At 47.6% G+C, this 16,358-nt stretch overlaps 1 protein-coding gene across 1 annotated transcript; it reads left to right on the forward strand.

Annotated features, from left to right (window-relative positions):
- Window positions 1–800: 800 nt before the first annotated feature.
- On the forward strand, window positions 801–9,773 carry LOC125711328 (splicing factor U2AF 65 kDa subunit-like). Its single transcript, XM_048980128.1, has 10 exons — window positions 801–932; window positions 2,898–3,072; window positions 3,420–3,523; window positions 3,772–3,923; window positions 4,274–4,390; window positions 4,478–4,616; window positions 5,849–5,928; window positions 8,870–8,992; window positions 9,084–9,170; window positions 9,357–9,773. The coding sequence occupies exons 1-10, from the start codon at window positions 884–886 to the stop codon at window positions 9,732–9,734; spliced, it is 1,404 nt and encodes a 467-aa protein (XP_048836085.1). The 5' UTR covers window positions 801–883; the 3' UTR covers window positions 9,735–9,773.
- The last annotated feature ends 6,585 nt before the right edge of the window (window positions 9,774–16,358 follow it).

Here is a 16,358-nt window from a genome sequence, read left to right on the forward strand (position 1 = left end):
CTGTGTCCCGTTGCACGATGTAATATTGCGAAACTATGATTTTGTGGCAGTGTTTTGTAAAGGAATTTTCCGTTTAATCATCGTCTTAGTATAAAGCTATATGGTTGTTCTGGTATCAGTGGACGTACATTATGTATTTTTTCTTCTCTTGAGCACCATGGTCATGACATGAAGCTCAGTCATTGATTACTCGCAAATGTTAGTAGTCATCCGCTGTTTATCTTGAAGATGTAAAAGTAGTGCGCGTACATCTCCTCGTTAGTATAGTGGTGAGTATCCCCGCCTGTCACGCGGGAGACCGGGGTTCGATTCCCCGACGGGGAGAGTCTGCATCTTTTTGCCTCGGTCTCAAAAGGCACCAAGCTAGAACCGGCCCCGTGTTAGTGGAAACGGGGCTTGTGACTTGTACTCATGCATAATATTCTGCGGGTCGCTCAGCAGCGCAGCATATGAAACTAGACTCGGATTGTAAGTGTGTGGTTTTGATAATTGATGTATGGATGGATGGATCCTTAATAAGAGATATAAACAATAAGGTCCAGTCGCCAACTAATCATGTAAAATACGTCATAAACTCATGGTTGTTAAACCCAGAATAAAAATGAAGACGTATAACTAGGAAAGTCAACTTGCACATTTCAATTTTGGTTCGATATAATCACGTTGTCCTTAACCCTCCAGTGCAGGAGGGGACGGTAATGCGCATCGAATGTTTCCGAACCTGTGTGTGATACAACCGAGGAAGAGCCGATGACTTCGGGGGAGGAGGGGCAGGCGACTCGGAAGAAAAAGCAGCAGAACCCAATGCAGCCTGTAGCCCATTCAAAGGCCTACTGTTGGACCTCTGCTTATTTTGCAATACGTCTTTAGTACGGACTGAAAAATGTCCGATTTCGATGAGTTTGAGAAGCAGTTAAGCGAAAATCGGCAAGGTAAGTTTGGCTTTGAAGATCGGTGTATGCTCCCTGTTTTAGGGTAATAAAGTGGCCGGCGTGTCCTAGCGCCGAGGATGGTGCGGAGGGCACTTCTGCTGGTTCCGAAAAGAAAAGCGCGGCTGGGAAATCGGTGCCTTTTATCCGAGCGCTCGCCGATTCTGAAACCTGCCCGATTCTTCTTCTCCCAGCTGCCGCAGGATCCCCGAAAACTGACCGCTTTGGTAAATCAGTGACATTCTTTGCTTGGCATTGTTATAGAGATCGCTAGGCCTGCATCCATCAGTGCCCGGCGTACATAACATGGACATTTCAATGAAACGTTATTGGGGTGCACTCGATGTGAAAGCCTGCGGTTTTATTTATTTAATTATTTACCATTATACACTTGGATCATAAATTGCGACCCGCGTATTTTCATTCGCAGTAACACACTATGCATGGATGTTTGTTGCAAGCGTTATATTTTCAAGATCACGTTTAAAGTTTTATGCAAATAAAAACGACCGCGACCACTTGATTTAAAGTCCGCACTTAATAACAGTGTTAGTTACTTGGTTTTTAAATACTACGACGAGTTTTCTATATAATGATATGATTTTGTCTCTTTCCGATGCACAATAGCCTTTCCCTTGGGTCCGAAATGCTGGCCCTGTCATCCGTACAGAATAAGTCTTTCTCACACGATCGCCGTTTCTTCATGATGTATAGACTCTAAAAATCAGCCGCGTTCCCTGGAATCATAACAACTGCTTTTAGGTCGTTATTGCAAAGTCTTGCACCTGTATCTACCTTTACAGCGGATAGCAGTAACTAACAATGATGTACAGTTATATAACAATACACATATAACTTCATTAAAGTGCAGAGAATCCAGTAAACTGAATAAACTTAAGCCATACTAACGCAACTGAAATATACAACATGCGTTACAACGGAGTCGAAAGTAGGATTGATTTATGTACCTATCAAATGGCAATCTTGTCATATCAGCTCCTTATCACTAAATCACTAAAATGTCATTCGAAACGACCTGATTCGGCTAGACGAGCACTAAGTGCCGCCGTGTTTGATAAACTAGCAGTTCCAGTCATTCATATCTGCGCTCTGACTATGCCTGCGATTGCGGTAATTGGTTATTACCGATTTACGTAAGATGCATTGGCCGCTCCGTGTCTGTACTTTTGCAGCGGTGCATTACCGTAACGCTGTTATAACTGATGCATGAAGCTGATTCCTCGAGCAGCACCTGCGTTTAAATGCTTCACTGAAAACTGCACCTTCAGGGATTTATTTAAGCTTCTATATGAAGGACCTGCTGGGATAGAAAGGTGATATTTTATTGCTAGTTTAATAAAGTGCTGTCTGTCAGATTGAAACGATATTAATTACCCATCCATCGTCCAACCAGTTATCTTAGTCAGGCTCCCCTGGAGCCTATTCCAGGCAAATTCCCCATACAGAGAGCAGAGGCAAAATTCAGGCCTCCAGACTCGGAGGCGTGAGGCAACTGTACTCACCACTGTGCTCCTATATCATTAATTAGTCTGGTTATGTTTTTATTGTTTCACAACAGACTGACATTCAAGGGGATGTCCTTGTGCCCTTGAAATTATTAGCCATTGAGAGATGGGTGTGTTTGTTTCAGGAGGGTGTGATTGAATATGTGAATTGAATGGAGGTGCTTCATTCTGGTGAGGAAACTGCGGAGTTAGACCCCGTACCACATCTTGGTCTCCGTAAGTGACTTTTAAGGCATAGCGCTGGGTCAGTCAGCATCCAGCACCCCAGGGAAGTTGGTAATATGATTACTCTGTGACTCATGGGCTTCAAACCCACAACCATCCGGACACACATTCATAATCCCTCTGAGTTACACATCTTGGATTTATCGAAATGGATGGTAGGGGGGCAGTCATGTCGCTCCGCCCACCGTCTCACTGGTACCACGGTGTCGTCCCCCAGAGCGGGAGAAGGAGCGACACAAGAAGCGTAGCCGCAGCCGGTCTCTGAGCCGTGGCGAGAAGCACCGCCGCTGGAGCAAGGACTCCAGGGGGCGGAGTCACGAGAAGCGCAGCAGCAGCCGCGACCGCAAGGGTCGTGACCGACGGAGCAGCTCACGCGAGCACAAGAAGCACAGGTACCCCCCCTCACGGTCCCGGTTACAGGCACTGAAGCTGATATCTAGCATGGTTTGAGGCCTCTTAACAAGTTTCTTTCACAATCAACCAATTGGTTTCTTCGTGGTGGGAAGGGGGACTGTACCCATATTAAATTTTAACTGGCGTTTATAAGTAGCCCCCGCCATAGCGATGGGACCTCAAAGCCAGCCTAAAAAGTGGCGCATGGTCACACCCTCATGACCTTAAACTGCCTGCGATCCAAAGTTAAATGTAAACATTCTGCCATCTGTTTGTTTTTGCCAGATTCTGAGTGTTTACACTGTATTGTTTGGGGAAAACAACCTTCTGTTTTGTGTTTGGGCAGCTACTCTCCTCGGAGAAGCCGTAAGAAAAGGACATACAAGTACTGGGATGTTCCCCCTCCGGGATTCGAGCACATCACCCCCATGCAGTACAAGGCAATGCAAGGTTTGGATGCGACGCTTCCATGTGTGCTAGTTCAGTATTGCAAGGTTATGGTATATTGGTTGCAATGAAAGCATTTATTCTGGAGTGCCCTCCTCCCCCCTGCTGGTCAAAGAGGGAATAACACTTGGGATGATTTCAGACAGTGTGAAGAGAGCTTAAACCTAGGGGTTAGAAGCAAATGAAGGCGACGATCCGGATGTTCTGGCCGTCCCTGGTTGGGGTCTTGAAGCCCTTTCTCCTCCCCACAGCTGCAGGGCAGATCCCCACGATAGCTTTACTGGCAACATCCACCACCAGCGGCGTGGCAGTGACGCCCACCCAGGTGCCGATGGTCGGCAGCCAGATGACCCGGCAGGCCAGGCGGCTTTATGTCGGCAACATCCCCTTCGGCCTGACGGAGGTGAGTCCAGGCAAAGTCCCGCGTTGCCTTCTGTCATGCATACTGGTGTCATGTGTAGCTCAGTGAGTTAGGACACTGAGCCGGTCACAAGAAGGTTGTTGGTTCAAATCCCTTGGGCAGCAGAGTGATTTCACCATTGGGCCCCCGAGCGCAGCCCTTAAGCACTATTTGCTCTAGGAACTGTCTGGTCCTGCTTCTTCAATGAAATGTATGTTGCTTTGGATGAAAGTGTCCGCAAAATAAATAGATAAATGTACTAGACTTGTCAGTCATTTTTTTTCTCGTTTGCCTGTTTTGATGTCTTCAGACGTCTGCCTGTCTTCATTCAGTGTGTCTGCCTGTCTTTTTAGGAGGCCATGGCGGATTTCTTCAATACCCAGATGCGATTGGCTGGCTTATGTCAAGGTCCCACCAATCCCGTCCTCGCTGTTCAGATAAACCAGGACAAGAACTTTGCCTTCCTTGAAGTAAGAGTCTTTCCTGCCTAATGGCTGCTGTGTCCAGGCGGAGACCGCAGCCTTCCCTGATTAACGACGTTCTTCGTTCTGCCCTAGTTTCGGTCCGTGGATGAGACCACGCAGGCAATGGCCTTCGACGGCATCATTTTCCAGGGTCAGTCGTTAAAAATCAGGCGGCCCCACGACTATCGCCCCCTGCCTGGCATCTCAGAGCAGCCCGCCTTCCACGTACCAGGTCCGTTTTGCTTGTCGCCGTCATAACCTTAATCTTTATTTACCTTTGAAGAGCCGATCGGCAAGGCCAGTTTTTTGTACTCGTTACGGACTGACTGTCCTTCGCAAGCTGCGGATGTCTTGTCATATAAAGAGGGAGACTTTCACTTTTATTTACTTAATGTTGTAAATATTTAGCAGACAGTTTTATCCAAAGTGAAGAATGTTTTTTTTTTTTTTTTTTTTTGAGAAATCAGGGTCAGCCTGTCCCTAGAGCAAACTCGCCGGCCCAGTGGTGTGATCACCAGTGATGTGAACCAGTGATCTTCTGATGATAACGCTGGCATCCTAACCAGCTGAGCCACACACACACACACACAGCTCAGTCACTCACTTCTTACTGTTAACATAGGGGTGTTGTGTGGCTCTGTGATGTTTGCCCATGAAAAGAAGGTTGCTGGTTCAAATACCAGGGTTGGCAGAGTGATTTCACCACTGGGCCCTTGAGCAAGGACCCTAACCCCCAAATTGTTCTAGGGTTGCTGGCTCCTATTCTAGTTAAAAATTCTGGACACACCTACTGAAAATGACTTGTTTTTCAGCAAGATAATGACCCAAAGCCCACCTTGAAGGTTATGCAAGTAGCTTATTACCTTGTGAACTAGGAAAGAGATGGTCCCCACAGCCCCCCAACCTAAACTCTATAGAGCTGGTTTGGGATCAGTTGGATGAGAGTAAGAGTAAGGTAGCCAGCTTGCGCGCAGAACTTGTGGAAACTCGAGGACTGTTGGAGAAACGGTCCAGGTGGGTACATATGTTAGCTGGTTGAGTCCGCAATGCTGTCATCGAAGCCAATGGCTCCTATTTTGAAGAGACAAAAATTTTGTCTTTGCAGTACTTCATATGCATAACTTCCATGCCCAAAGGCCTTTTACTATTAGGTGAATAACAGCTAAAATAGAGACAAATGCATTAAGAGCAGGTGTGTCCATACTTTTGACTGGTGCTGCATGTGTCAGCATCTCCCATGGAGAGCAAGATGGGAGAGACAAAAAACAGTCGTCAAACTGCCCCAGTATTTAGGTATTTTTTTGCTGGAGTTACATTTATCTGATATTATATAGGAGATAACGACGTCATACTGATTTGAAGTTGGCTTATTTCACTCGCGCCGTTTGCTCGTGGTCATTATCCGGCATGTTGACGGTTTGCTGTGATCGGCCGGCTTTGGGCGCCGTGCCGCTCTGTCTGCAGGGGTCGTCTCCACCGTGGTTCCAGACTCGCCACACAAGCTCTTTGTCGGAGGCCTGCCCAACTATCTCAGTGACGATCAGGTACCCCGCCCTCAGTCTCTGTCGCCGGGGAGCCGACCCACAACCCTCCTGTGTTTCTGTCCCACTGCTGCACGTGGAACTCAAGCAGGCATGCACACACACGCACACGCACGCACGCACGCACGCGCACGCACATACATACATAAAATAAACACTCGTCTCTGTGTAACTGATTAGTAGGAAAAGAAAGCCTGTCAAAGTTACCTCACCGCTTAAAATTCATTACAAGATACTGGGGGGTCAAATGTCAGCATCATGTTTAAAGCTAGCTGCTGAAAATAGCCGCACATTTGAGGTTTTTTTTTTTTTTTTTTAAAGATATTCATGGGATTTATTAAACATTTATTAGACATGTAGGTAATGAGTTGACAGTTACATTACGCTCATTGTTTATCCAGCTGTAAATTATGAAGATATTGAGACCCCGCTAATGTAAAAGGTACGTTTCCCAAAACCTCATGTTATCGACTTGCATAGTTGGAACCATTCAGTTGTTATCTAATGTTGTTAGCAAATAACCTTATTAGCAACAAAGGCTTTGGGAAACGTGCCTTACAGCTGGCGGCTTGCCAAACCAGTCACGTAGCCAGTCCCTGTGCTGCCTGTTGCTGGGTACCCTGGAATATTTGTATATCGGGTTAATTGCTGAGTGTTAGTCGGATGAATCAGCCGCGTCGTTTTGCTGCATGAAAATTTTAAATCGAGTCATCTGCGCGTCACCTAACTGACGAATACCTCCACATTGCCGTACACCTGTGTTTGCCCAATCCCAGTCCTCGGGGAACCGCCGACTGTCCACATTTTCGCTCCCTCCTAGCTCCCAGCCAATCAGGAACACCGAATACCTGGTACAGGTGTGCTGAGAGGAAGCAAAAACGTGGACTGACCGGGGGGGTACCCCCGAGGACTGGGCTGGGAAACACTACCATAGACTGTGCTTGAAATGTGGGGGAGATCGACCAAGTCCCCAAACGCTTCAGTATTCGCAGACGTGCCGTGTCTCACGTCCATGTCCGCACACTGAGAACGATGACTTCACATCCCGTTAACAGCGATGGGGAGCTGCGGAAGAATCGTTCCCTACATTGCTGTGTCGCTCGAAAGGCAGAAAATACTTCGGACCTTTTTCCCGGTGAACGATTATCAGCTTCACTGGAGTTTTCACATCGTGCCCCATGCCCTATTCTGTTATGACGTCAGTGATGGATAATATTACCATAACAACATGCACAGATGAGGTCGTCTTACTCTGAAAGTGTTGAAAGGGTCACATTTTAGACATTTTCTACTTCTCATTAGCATCTTTTATGATTTTTTTTTTTTCTTCCTATATCGCCACCCCACTGAAATCGGCCCATTATAGACATAATCCATACAGGCATTTAATAGTTTACCTATTTATTTTGCAAAAGTTAATCGCAAAACGTTTTGCGTCCACCCCTGCATTGTAACATTTTGAGCTCCGGTGTCCCACTCACTTTAGCCTAAACTGTTAAAAATGGCAAGACTCAGCCCACAAGATAGTGATCGCGGTTTCAGTGAAAGGTAAGTGAGAAGTGCAGTCAGTTTGTTTTTCTTTGATTTTTTTCCTCCTTTTCGGATTGTCATCGTAATCTTTCTTATCCAGTGTGAGTCACATGTAATCCAAGTCAAGAGGAAGGCTGTACCAAAGCAGCACTGGGGGGAGAGAGTTTGAATCCAGCAGAACTGTTAATGTATTTCACGTCAAAGCCAGTAAATGTGCCATAGACAGGTGAAATGGAAACCGCTGCTTGTATCCTGGTGTTTACATTTTTTTTGCAGTCCCTGCTACCGCTTTGATACTTACAGCTCTTTCATTTTTGTTCCCCACTTTGTCCCCAGCTAGGGGCCTGTAAGATCGTTAAGTCTTCGCTCATAATTTGTTCAGTAGTACTGACCTACTGCTGCCATGCCAACATGTAACACAAGGCAAGTAAGACATTCCGTCCCTCGCACGGATATCCTCCCTGTCGACGGCCTGCCCCTGTGGGGGGGCTCTGTCCTGGAGTGCTCTTAAGCATATGGGGTCCTTTTTTTGGGGGTTGAAGGCTGGGGAGAGACTTATTATGCTGATCACAGGGTATAAATTTGATTTTTTTTTTTTTTGCCCCTAAGAGAAGGTAGGAGGTAGCGCCCTCTTGTGGCTGCCAGTGTCCCAGGTGACTCCTTTCTGAAGTCAGTGGTTAATGCGGCTTTACAGTAGATTCCTGTAGAATAAGTGAGGAATGATGTTAGCAGAGCTATTTCGTCCTGTTTGGCTTCAAGCCGTGGCCCCTTTAGCAGGACCCTGTGGCGGCTCTTAGCTTTACCTGTGAGTTTATCTCCTGTAGGCTTTGTCCCTCTAATTAACTGCACCAATGTGGTTCTTGGTTTTAAGAACAGGAAGTCAGTGATTCGGCTGGGTTTGTGTTCTGCCGAGTCGCCCCCCCCCCCTCCACATTGTATACATGGAACACTTAACATATAATTAGCTGTTTTTATTTAGTTTTTTTTTTATATACCATCTAGCTTAATTATTGTGGCCCTTAAAATCAGATGCAACTCGGTCCATATTTCAAAATTCGTAGTTGGAATTATCAGAGAACTTGATTAGGAATTCAGTTGTGTTGTATATGCTGTAGGATGGGGGGGGGGAATCTGTGTTATCATTCATTGACAAGAATCAAAATAGTTACTTTTGTACGCTCCCAGTAAGTAAGTCATGCAGAAAGGGCACAGGGGGCTTTGAGCTCTAGTGTTGCACCGTAATGTCGAGCCACTTGTCATAAAGCCATTTTCCTGATGTCTTCACTGTTTCCTCATGTCGTTTTGCAAAGTTTAACATGCTGCTTCTCCCACAGTTAAGATTAGCATTTCTAGCGAGGCGCCGTGCCTGGACTGTCGGGCTAATCGCCCCCCCGCGTCTCCTCCTCTTGCCCAGGTGAAGGAACTCTTGACGTCGTTCGGACCTCTTAAGGCCTTCAACCTTGTGAAGGACAGTGCCACGTCACTGTCTAAGGGTTATGCTTTCTGTGAATACGTGGACATCAGTGCCACTGACCAGGTGCGTGAGGTGGGGCAGCAGCTGGAAGGTCTGGGGTGACTCGGGGCTTCCGGATGGAATTGCTGACGCTTGTGTGGGATGCATCCCGCAGGCCGTGGCTGGACTCAATGGCATGCAGCTCGGAGACAAGAAGCTCATCGTCCAGCGGGCAAGCGTGGGGGCTAAGAATGCCAACGCTGTGAGTATTTGCCCTCGGCTGCCGCCTTTCTGATGTCCTAAACCCAACTTGGTTCCTGGGTGCCTCCCAGGAAGCTTAATGCCCCTATTTCTTGGGTTTATTTGGGTCCATGTAAATTTCTCGCTGTTACTCGAGACGATTGGACGATCAGGGGGTATCTGACACTCTTGTCGCCCCCCGGGACAGACGGCCATCATCGAGACGCCGGTGACGCTGCAGGTTCCAGGGCTGCAGCGGCTGCAGAGCTCCGGCATGCCCACGGAGGTGCTGTGCCTCCTCAACATGGTCATGCCCGAGGAGCTGGTGGACGACGAGGACTACGAGGAGATCCTGGAGGACATCCGGGAGGAGTGTTGCAAGTACGGCAACGTGCGCTCCATCGAGATTCCGCGGCCCGTCGATGGCGTGGAGGTGCCTGGCTGTGGCAAGGTGGGACCCGTACTCTCCTGTACCAGTGGCAAAAAGAAGACCTCTGTAGGCACTAAACACAGGCTCATGGGAGCATTTCTTGCACAAAAGTGTTTTGAAAACGGAATAATTTTTTGTGTAAGAAAAACAATCTGATTGGTTCAGATAGACGGACAATCTGATTGGTTCAGATAGACGACGGACAATCTGATTGGCTCAGATAGACGACGGACAATCTGATTGGCTCAGATAGACGACGGACAATCTGATTGGCTCAGATAGACGACGGACAATCTGATTGGCTCAGATAGACGACGGACAATCTGATTGGCTCAGATAGACGACGGACAATCTGATTGGCTCAGATAGACGACGGACAATCTGATTGGCTCAGATAGACGACGGACAATCTGATTGGCTCAGATAGACGACGGACAATCTGATTGGCTCAGATAGACGACGGACAATCTGATTGGCTCAGATAGACGACGGACAATCTGATTGGCTCAGATAGACGACGGACAATCTGATTGGCTCAGATAGACGACGGACAATCTGATTGGCTCAGATAGACGACGGACAATCTGATTGGCTCAGATAGACGACGGACAATCTGATTGGCTCAGATAGACGACGGACAATCTGATTGGCTCAGATAGACGACGGACAATCTGATTGGCTCAGATAGACGACGGACAATCTGATTGGCTCAGATAGACGACGGACAATCTGATTGGCTCAGATAGACGACGGACAATCTGATTGGCTCAGATAGACGACGGACAATCTGATTGGCTCAGATAGACGACGGACAATCTGATTGGCTCAGATAGACGACGGACAATCTGATTGGCTCAGATAGACGACGGACAATCTGATTGGCTCAGATAGACGACGGACAATCTGATTGGCTCAGATAGACGACGGACAATCTGATTGGCTCAGATAGACGACGGACAATCTGATTGGCTCAGATAGACGACGGACAATCTGATTGGCTCAGATAGACGACGGACAATCTGATTGGCTCAGATAGACGACGGACAATCTGATTGGCTCAGATAGACGACGGACAATCTGATTGGCTCAGATAGACGACGGACAATCTGATTGGCTCAGATAGACGACGGACAATCTGATTGGCTCAGATAGACGACGGACAATCTGATTGGCTCAGATAGACGACGGACAATCTGATTGGCTCAGATAGACGACGGACAATCTGATTGGCTCAGATAGACGACGGACAATCTGATTGGCTCAGATAGACGACGGACAATCTGATTGGCTCAGATAGACGACGGACAATCTGATTGGCTCAGATAGACGACGGACAATCTGATTGGCTCAGATAGACGACGGACAATCTGATTGGCTCAGATAGACGACGGACAATCTGATTGGCTCAGATAGACGACGGACAATCTGATTGGCTCAGATAGACGACGGACAATCTGATTGGCTCAGATAGACGACGGACAATCTGATTGGCTCAGATAGACGACGGACAATCTGATTGGCTCAGATAGACGACGGACAATCTGATTGGCTCAGATAGACGACGGACAATCTGATTGGCTCAGATAGACGACGGACAATCTGATTGGCTCAGATAGACGACGGACAATCTGATTGGCTCAGATAGACGACGGACAATCTGATTGGCTCAGATAGACGACGGACAATCTGATTGGCTCAGATAGACGACGGACAATCTGATTGGCTCAGATAGACGACGGACAATCTGATTGGCTCAGATAGACGACGGACAATCTGATTGGCTCAGATAGACGACGGACAATCTGATTGGCTCAGATAGACGACGGACAATCTGATTGGCTCAGATAGACGACGGACAATCTGATTGGCTCAGATAGACGACGGACAATCTGATTGGCTCAGATAGACGACGGACAATCTGATTGGCTCAGATAGACGACGGACAATCTGATTGGCTCAGATAGACGACGGACAATCTGATTGGCTCAGATAGACGACGGACAATCTGATTGGCTCAGATAGACGACGGACAATCTGATTGGCTCAGATAGACGACGGACAATCTGATTGGCTCAGATAGACGACGGACAATCTGATTGGCTCAGATAGACGACGGACAATCTGATTGGCTCAGATAGACGACGGACAATCTGATTGGCTCAGATAGACGACGGACAATCTGATTGGCTCAGATAGACGACGGACAATCTGATTGGCTCAGATAGACGACGGACAATCTGATTGGCTCAGATAGACGACGGACAATCTGATTGGCTCAGATAGACGACGGACAATCTGATTGGCTCAGATAGACGACGGACAATCTGATTGGCTCAGATAGACGACGGACAATCTGATTGGCTCAGATAGACGACGGACAATCTGATTGGCTCAGATAGACGACGGACAATCTGATTGGCTCAGATAGACGACGGACAATCTGATTGGCTCAGATAGACGACGGACAATCTGATTGGCTCAGATAGACGACGGACAATCTGATTGGCTCAGATAGACGACGGACAATCTGATTGGCTCAGATAGACGACGGACAATCTGATTGGCTCAGATAGACGACGGACAATCTGATTGGCTCAGATAGACGACGGACAATCTGATTGGCTCAGATAGACGACGGACAATCTGATTGGCTCAGATAGACGACGGACAATCTGATTGGCTCAGATAGACGACGGACAATCTGATTGGCTCAGATAGACGACGGACAATCTGATTGGCTCAGATAGACGACGGACAATCTGATTGGCTCAGATAGACGACGGACAATCTGATTGGCTCAGATAGACGACGGACAATCTGATTGGCTCAGATAGACGACGGACAATCTGATTGGCTCAGATAGACGACGGACAATCTGATTGGCCCAGATAGACGACGGACAATCTGATTGGCCCAGATAGACGACGGACAATCTGATTGGCCCAGATAGACGACGGACAATCTGATTGGCCCAGATAGACGACGGACAATCTGATTGGCCCAGATAGACGACGGACAATCTGATTGGGTCAGATAGACGACGGACAATCTGATTGGGTCAGATAGACGACGGACAATCTGATTGGCTCAGATAGACGACGGACAATCTGATTGGTTCAGATAGACGACGGACAACCTGGGTGACATGCCTTGCCTGCTCACCCAGTTTTAGTGCACCTTAGTTATCCATACTGACCATCTAGTCTCGATACACCCATAAATATATATACTGAACAAAAATATAAACGCAACACTCTTGTTTCTGCTCCCATTTTTCATGGCACATTCCAGGGTGGCCTTTTATTGTGGGCAGTATAAGGTACACCTGTGCACTACCAATGATGTCAGATCAGCATCTTGATGTGGCACACCTGTGAGGTGGGATGGATTATCTCAGCAAAGCAGAAGTGCTCACTATCACACATTTAGACTGATTTGTGAGAAATGTTTGAGAGAAATGGTAATATTGTGTATCTGGAATGAATTGTAGATCTTTAAGTCCATCTCATGAAAAATGGGAGCAAAAACAAAAGTGTTGCGTTTATATTTTTGTTCAGTGTATGTATATGTATACATATAGTTTTTTTTGTGTTTGTGAAAACGGGTCTTTAATCGGGGAAACGGAGCGGGTAGAGCAGGACGGAACGCAGGCATTGACAAACTACAATGACGGACAGGGCAAACAGGTAAGACCAGGACTTAAAATAGGTCATGACTAATCAAAGTAATCGGGCAAAGCAGGAGACGATCAGGGAAGCACACGTGGGTAATCAGGGGGCGTGGCACACACGAGGAGCAGACAAGCCGGGCATATATGTATATCTATATAAAACCTCATTAATGAGGGACAGGGAACAGAACGGACAGACAGAACTGGCACAGGGGAAGGAGCCAGGACAAGACTTGACATAAGACAGGAAAGGCAGAGAAACAGATCAGAAAGGGGGACACGGAGGGAACAGGCAGGACAAAAGGACCGGGAGTGAACGAAGGGAACATCGGGGAAAGAGGAGCAGAAGCCAGAGGGACGAGGGACAAAGAGAGGAGGGACAGAGACAGGAGGAACAAAGCGAGGGGGAGCAGAGGCAGGAGGGACAAAGACGGGAGGCCAGGGAGAGAAGGAGGGGGAACCAAGAGGAGCCCGAGGGAGACCCAGCGGGCGACGGGAGGCAGCCGGAAGGGCTGCAGGCGGCCGGGAGGCCGGAGCCGGAGGGGCCGAGGAGACGGGGTGAGGGACAGACGCAGGGACGAAGGAGGGAGTCGGAGGGGAGACCAGGGAAGGGGACGAAGGAGCTGGAAGGGACCCTGGCGAGGGCGCAGCAGACGGCGACGCCAGAGCGGGAGGACCAGCAGGCGAATGAGGAGCCGCCGTCGGGGGGCCCGCAGGCAACCGATAAGACGCCGGAGGAGGGACCGAGGCAGGGCGACGAGGCCGCGGAGGGGGACCCGCAGACGACAGCCGACCCGGAGGGCCAGGACCCGCAGGCGCCGACCAAGCCCTAGCGCCGGCGAGGGAGGGCGAGCCAGGGGGCTGGGCGGGTGGGACCCCAGCCGTGCGTCTGTGTCCTCTCCCCTTATGGGACACAGACATAAGGACCCGTGGCCGGGGTCGGGCTCGTCGGGGTGAGGGTACCAGAGTCACAGGGGGAGAAGGGACTGGAGTGGGGCCAGGGACTGGAGCTGCAGGCTGCAGAGGGGGCGCCTGCCCGGGAGCTGCAGGCAGGGAAAGCGCCTCGGACGTGGGCGCGGTAGCTGCAGGCAGCGGAGACGGCTGCTCGGGCTCTGGGGCCGCAGGGGGCACTTATTTTATTATATAAAATAAGTGTCACACAACCGGGGTGACATGCCTTGCCTGCTTGTGGGATGAGGAAGACTCAGGGACTGGAAATGGGATTAAAACTGAAGATGTGCTCATTCCTTTGTGTATTTACAAATTTTCCTTCCGTCAGACATGAGGAGTTTGCTGCTATATTTGGCACTAATAGAGATTCTGATGCTGCTATTTTTATTGTCTATTAGTTTGTTATTATTTACAAGTTCTGTTGTGTTTTTGCATTTTTCTCTTCTGGTTAATTAACTGCTGTCTGATTGCTGTGAAGTATGAGTGTGGTGAGTAAGACTCAGGGACTGGAAGTGGGATTACAACTGAAGATAACATGCTTATTCCTTTTTGTATTGTTTACAAATTTCCTTCCGTCAAACATGAGGAGTTTGCTGCTATATTGTGCACTAACAGAGATTCTGATGCTGCTATTTTTATTGTTTATAAATGTGTTATTGTTTCCAAGTTGAGTATTCAATAAATGCTAAATTGAGAAATTTTGTGTATCGTTTGTTATTATTAGTGTGATATTTTACCATGCAAATAGAGGGGAAAACGTCCAATTATCGGCCAAAAAAAATCAGCAGCATATATCGGCCATCGCCTGACCCTGACTCCTAAATATCGGCATCGGCTATTGAAAAACCCATATCGGTCGACCTCTAGTAACAGTACATTCTGTCCAATTCATCCATCGAGTTAAGTCACACACCCACTTGAGGGGGCACTCCGGCAGACGTGAGGATGGGGATGTTCTTTCCGCTATAACATCCACTGCAGAAGTACATCTCGCTCCTGTTCACAGGGCTTACTTCAATGATGAAGCAGGGCTGGTTGTCTGGACAAGTGAAGTTGTCCTGCTGCTGGGTCTCGGTGCCGTTTTTCCACCTAAGCTTGAAGGTGGAAATGTGTTCCAACTTGGTCCCTGGGACTGCAGCATAGCCAAACATCGCGAGCAGCGTCGGCCACACCCACCACCAGAACCATCACACCGTCCTATACACATAAAGAAGAACTAAAACATAGAGTGTTGTGACAATCTATGCGTTAATGTTTGGCAGCATAGGTGATTCGTTAAAATTATACCGAAGAATGGAAAATGTGATATTTAGAATATTTTTTGCCATTTAGTAGCTAATTTAAGCACTTACCCAATGCCTCAATTTGTTTTAGGTCAGTAATGTCTGAGCCAAAAGAATGAATGTATGAATTTAATACAATTCACCCACTCCCACCCACACACAAATCTGAAATTCAATTTATTAAGACACTTCTTAAACATTAGTGCATTAACAAAAAAGGAAAATCTTAAGAGATTCAGTAGGATTTTCTATGTTAGACTTAAGTTAATAGTTCAATAGTTTTTATATATTTCAGTATACCAATTTGACTTTAATGTTGAAACAGATGCTAAAACATGGAATAATTTCATAACTAGAGAAACATGTTATTCACAAACACTAGCAAAGGTAGCTTATAGTTAAACTTACTTAAGTCAGCAAGTCAGGCTACAGTGTGTAAGAATTGTCGTAAACGATAATTTGTCTCAGTCTTACATGACAGAATAAGTAAACAGAAAATATAAAATGGCTGAAACAGCATCATTAACGCCAGCTACAGTAGAGGCGCAGAAAAGGTGTCATGACTGAAGTATTCCCAAACTTTGGAAGACCGCATGCGAGCCTTTTTTGCCGCGTGTTTCTCCAGAGGCTCCGGAGCTCCGCTGGTTGACGCAGCCAAGTTGGCTCATGTGCAGGGGGACAAGCGGCAAATTTCTTTTTTGCAGGGTGGTAGGTGATGTCTCATTAATATTTCTGAGAGAAGTGCTACATGATTGGCCAGTGCATGCCTTACAAAATGGTGCGGCACTGCATCCAAGCCTGCGGCACTCAGAGTCACAAATACAGTGGAAACCATTTGTAGTAATTACGTCTGTCTGGCTGATTTCCAACTAATTG

The sequence above is a fragment of the Brienomyrus brachyistius genome, chromosome 17 (assembly GCF_023856365.1).
Source record: "Brienomyrus brachyistius isolate T26 chromosome 17, BBRACH_0.4, whole genome shotgun sequence".
In the NCBI taxonomy this organism is placed as follows: domain Eukaryota; kingdom Metazoa; phylum Chordata; class Actinopteri; order Osteoglossiformes; family Mormyridae; genus Brienomyrus; species Brienomyrus brachyistius.

Bases quoted from the DNA above. Each gene is read 5' to 3' on its own strand.
- LOC125711328 (XM_048980128.1), top strand. From the start codon at position 884: ATGTCCGATTTCGATGAGTTTGAGAAGCAGTTAAGCGAAAATCGGCAA. The intron at 4,617-5,848 runs GTCCGTTTTGCT...CTCTGTCTGCAG, and splicing joins GCCCGCCTTCCACGTACCAG to GGGTCGTCTCCACCGTGGTT. The intron at 5,929-8,869 runs GTACCCCGCCCT...CCTCTTGCCCAG, and splicing joins ACTATCTCAGTGACGATCAG to GTGAAGGAACTCTTGACGTC.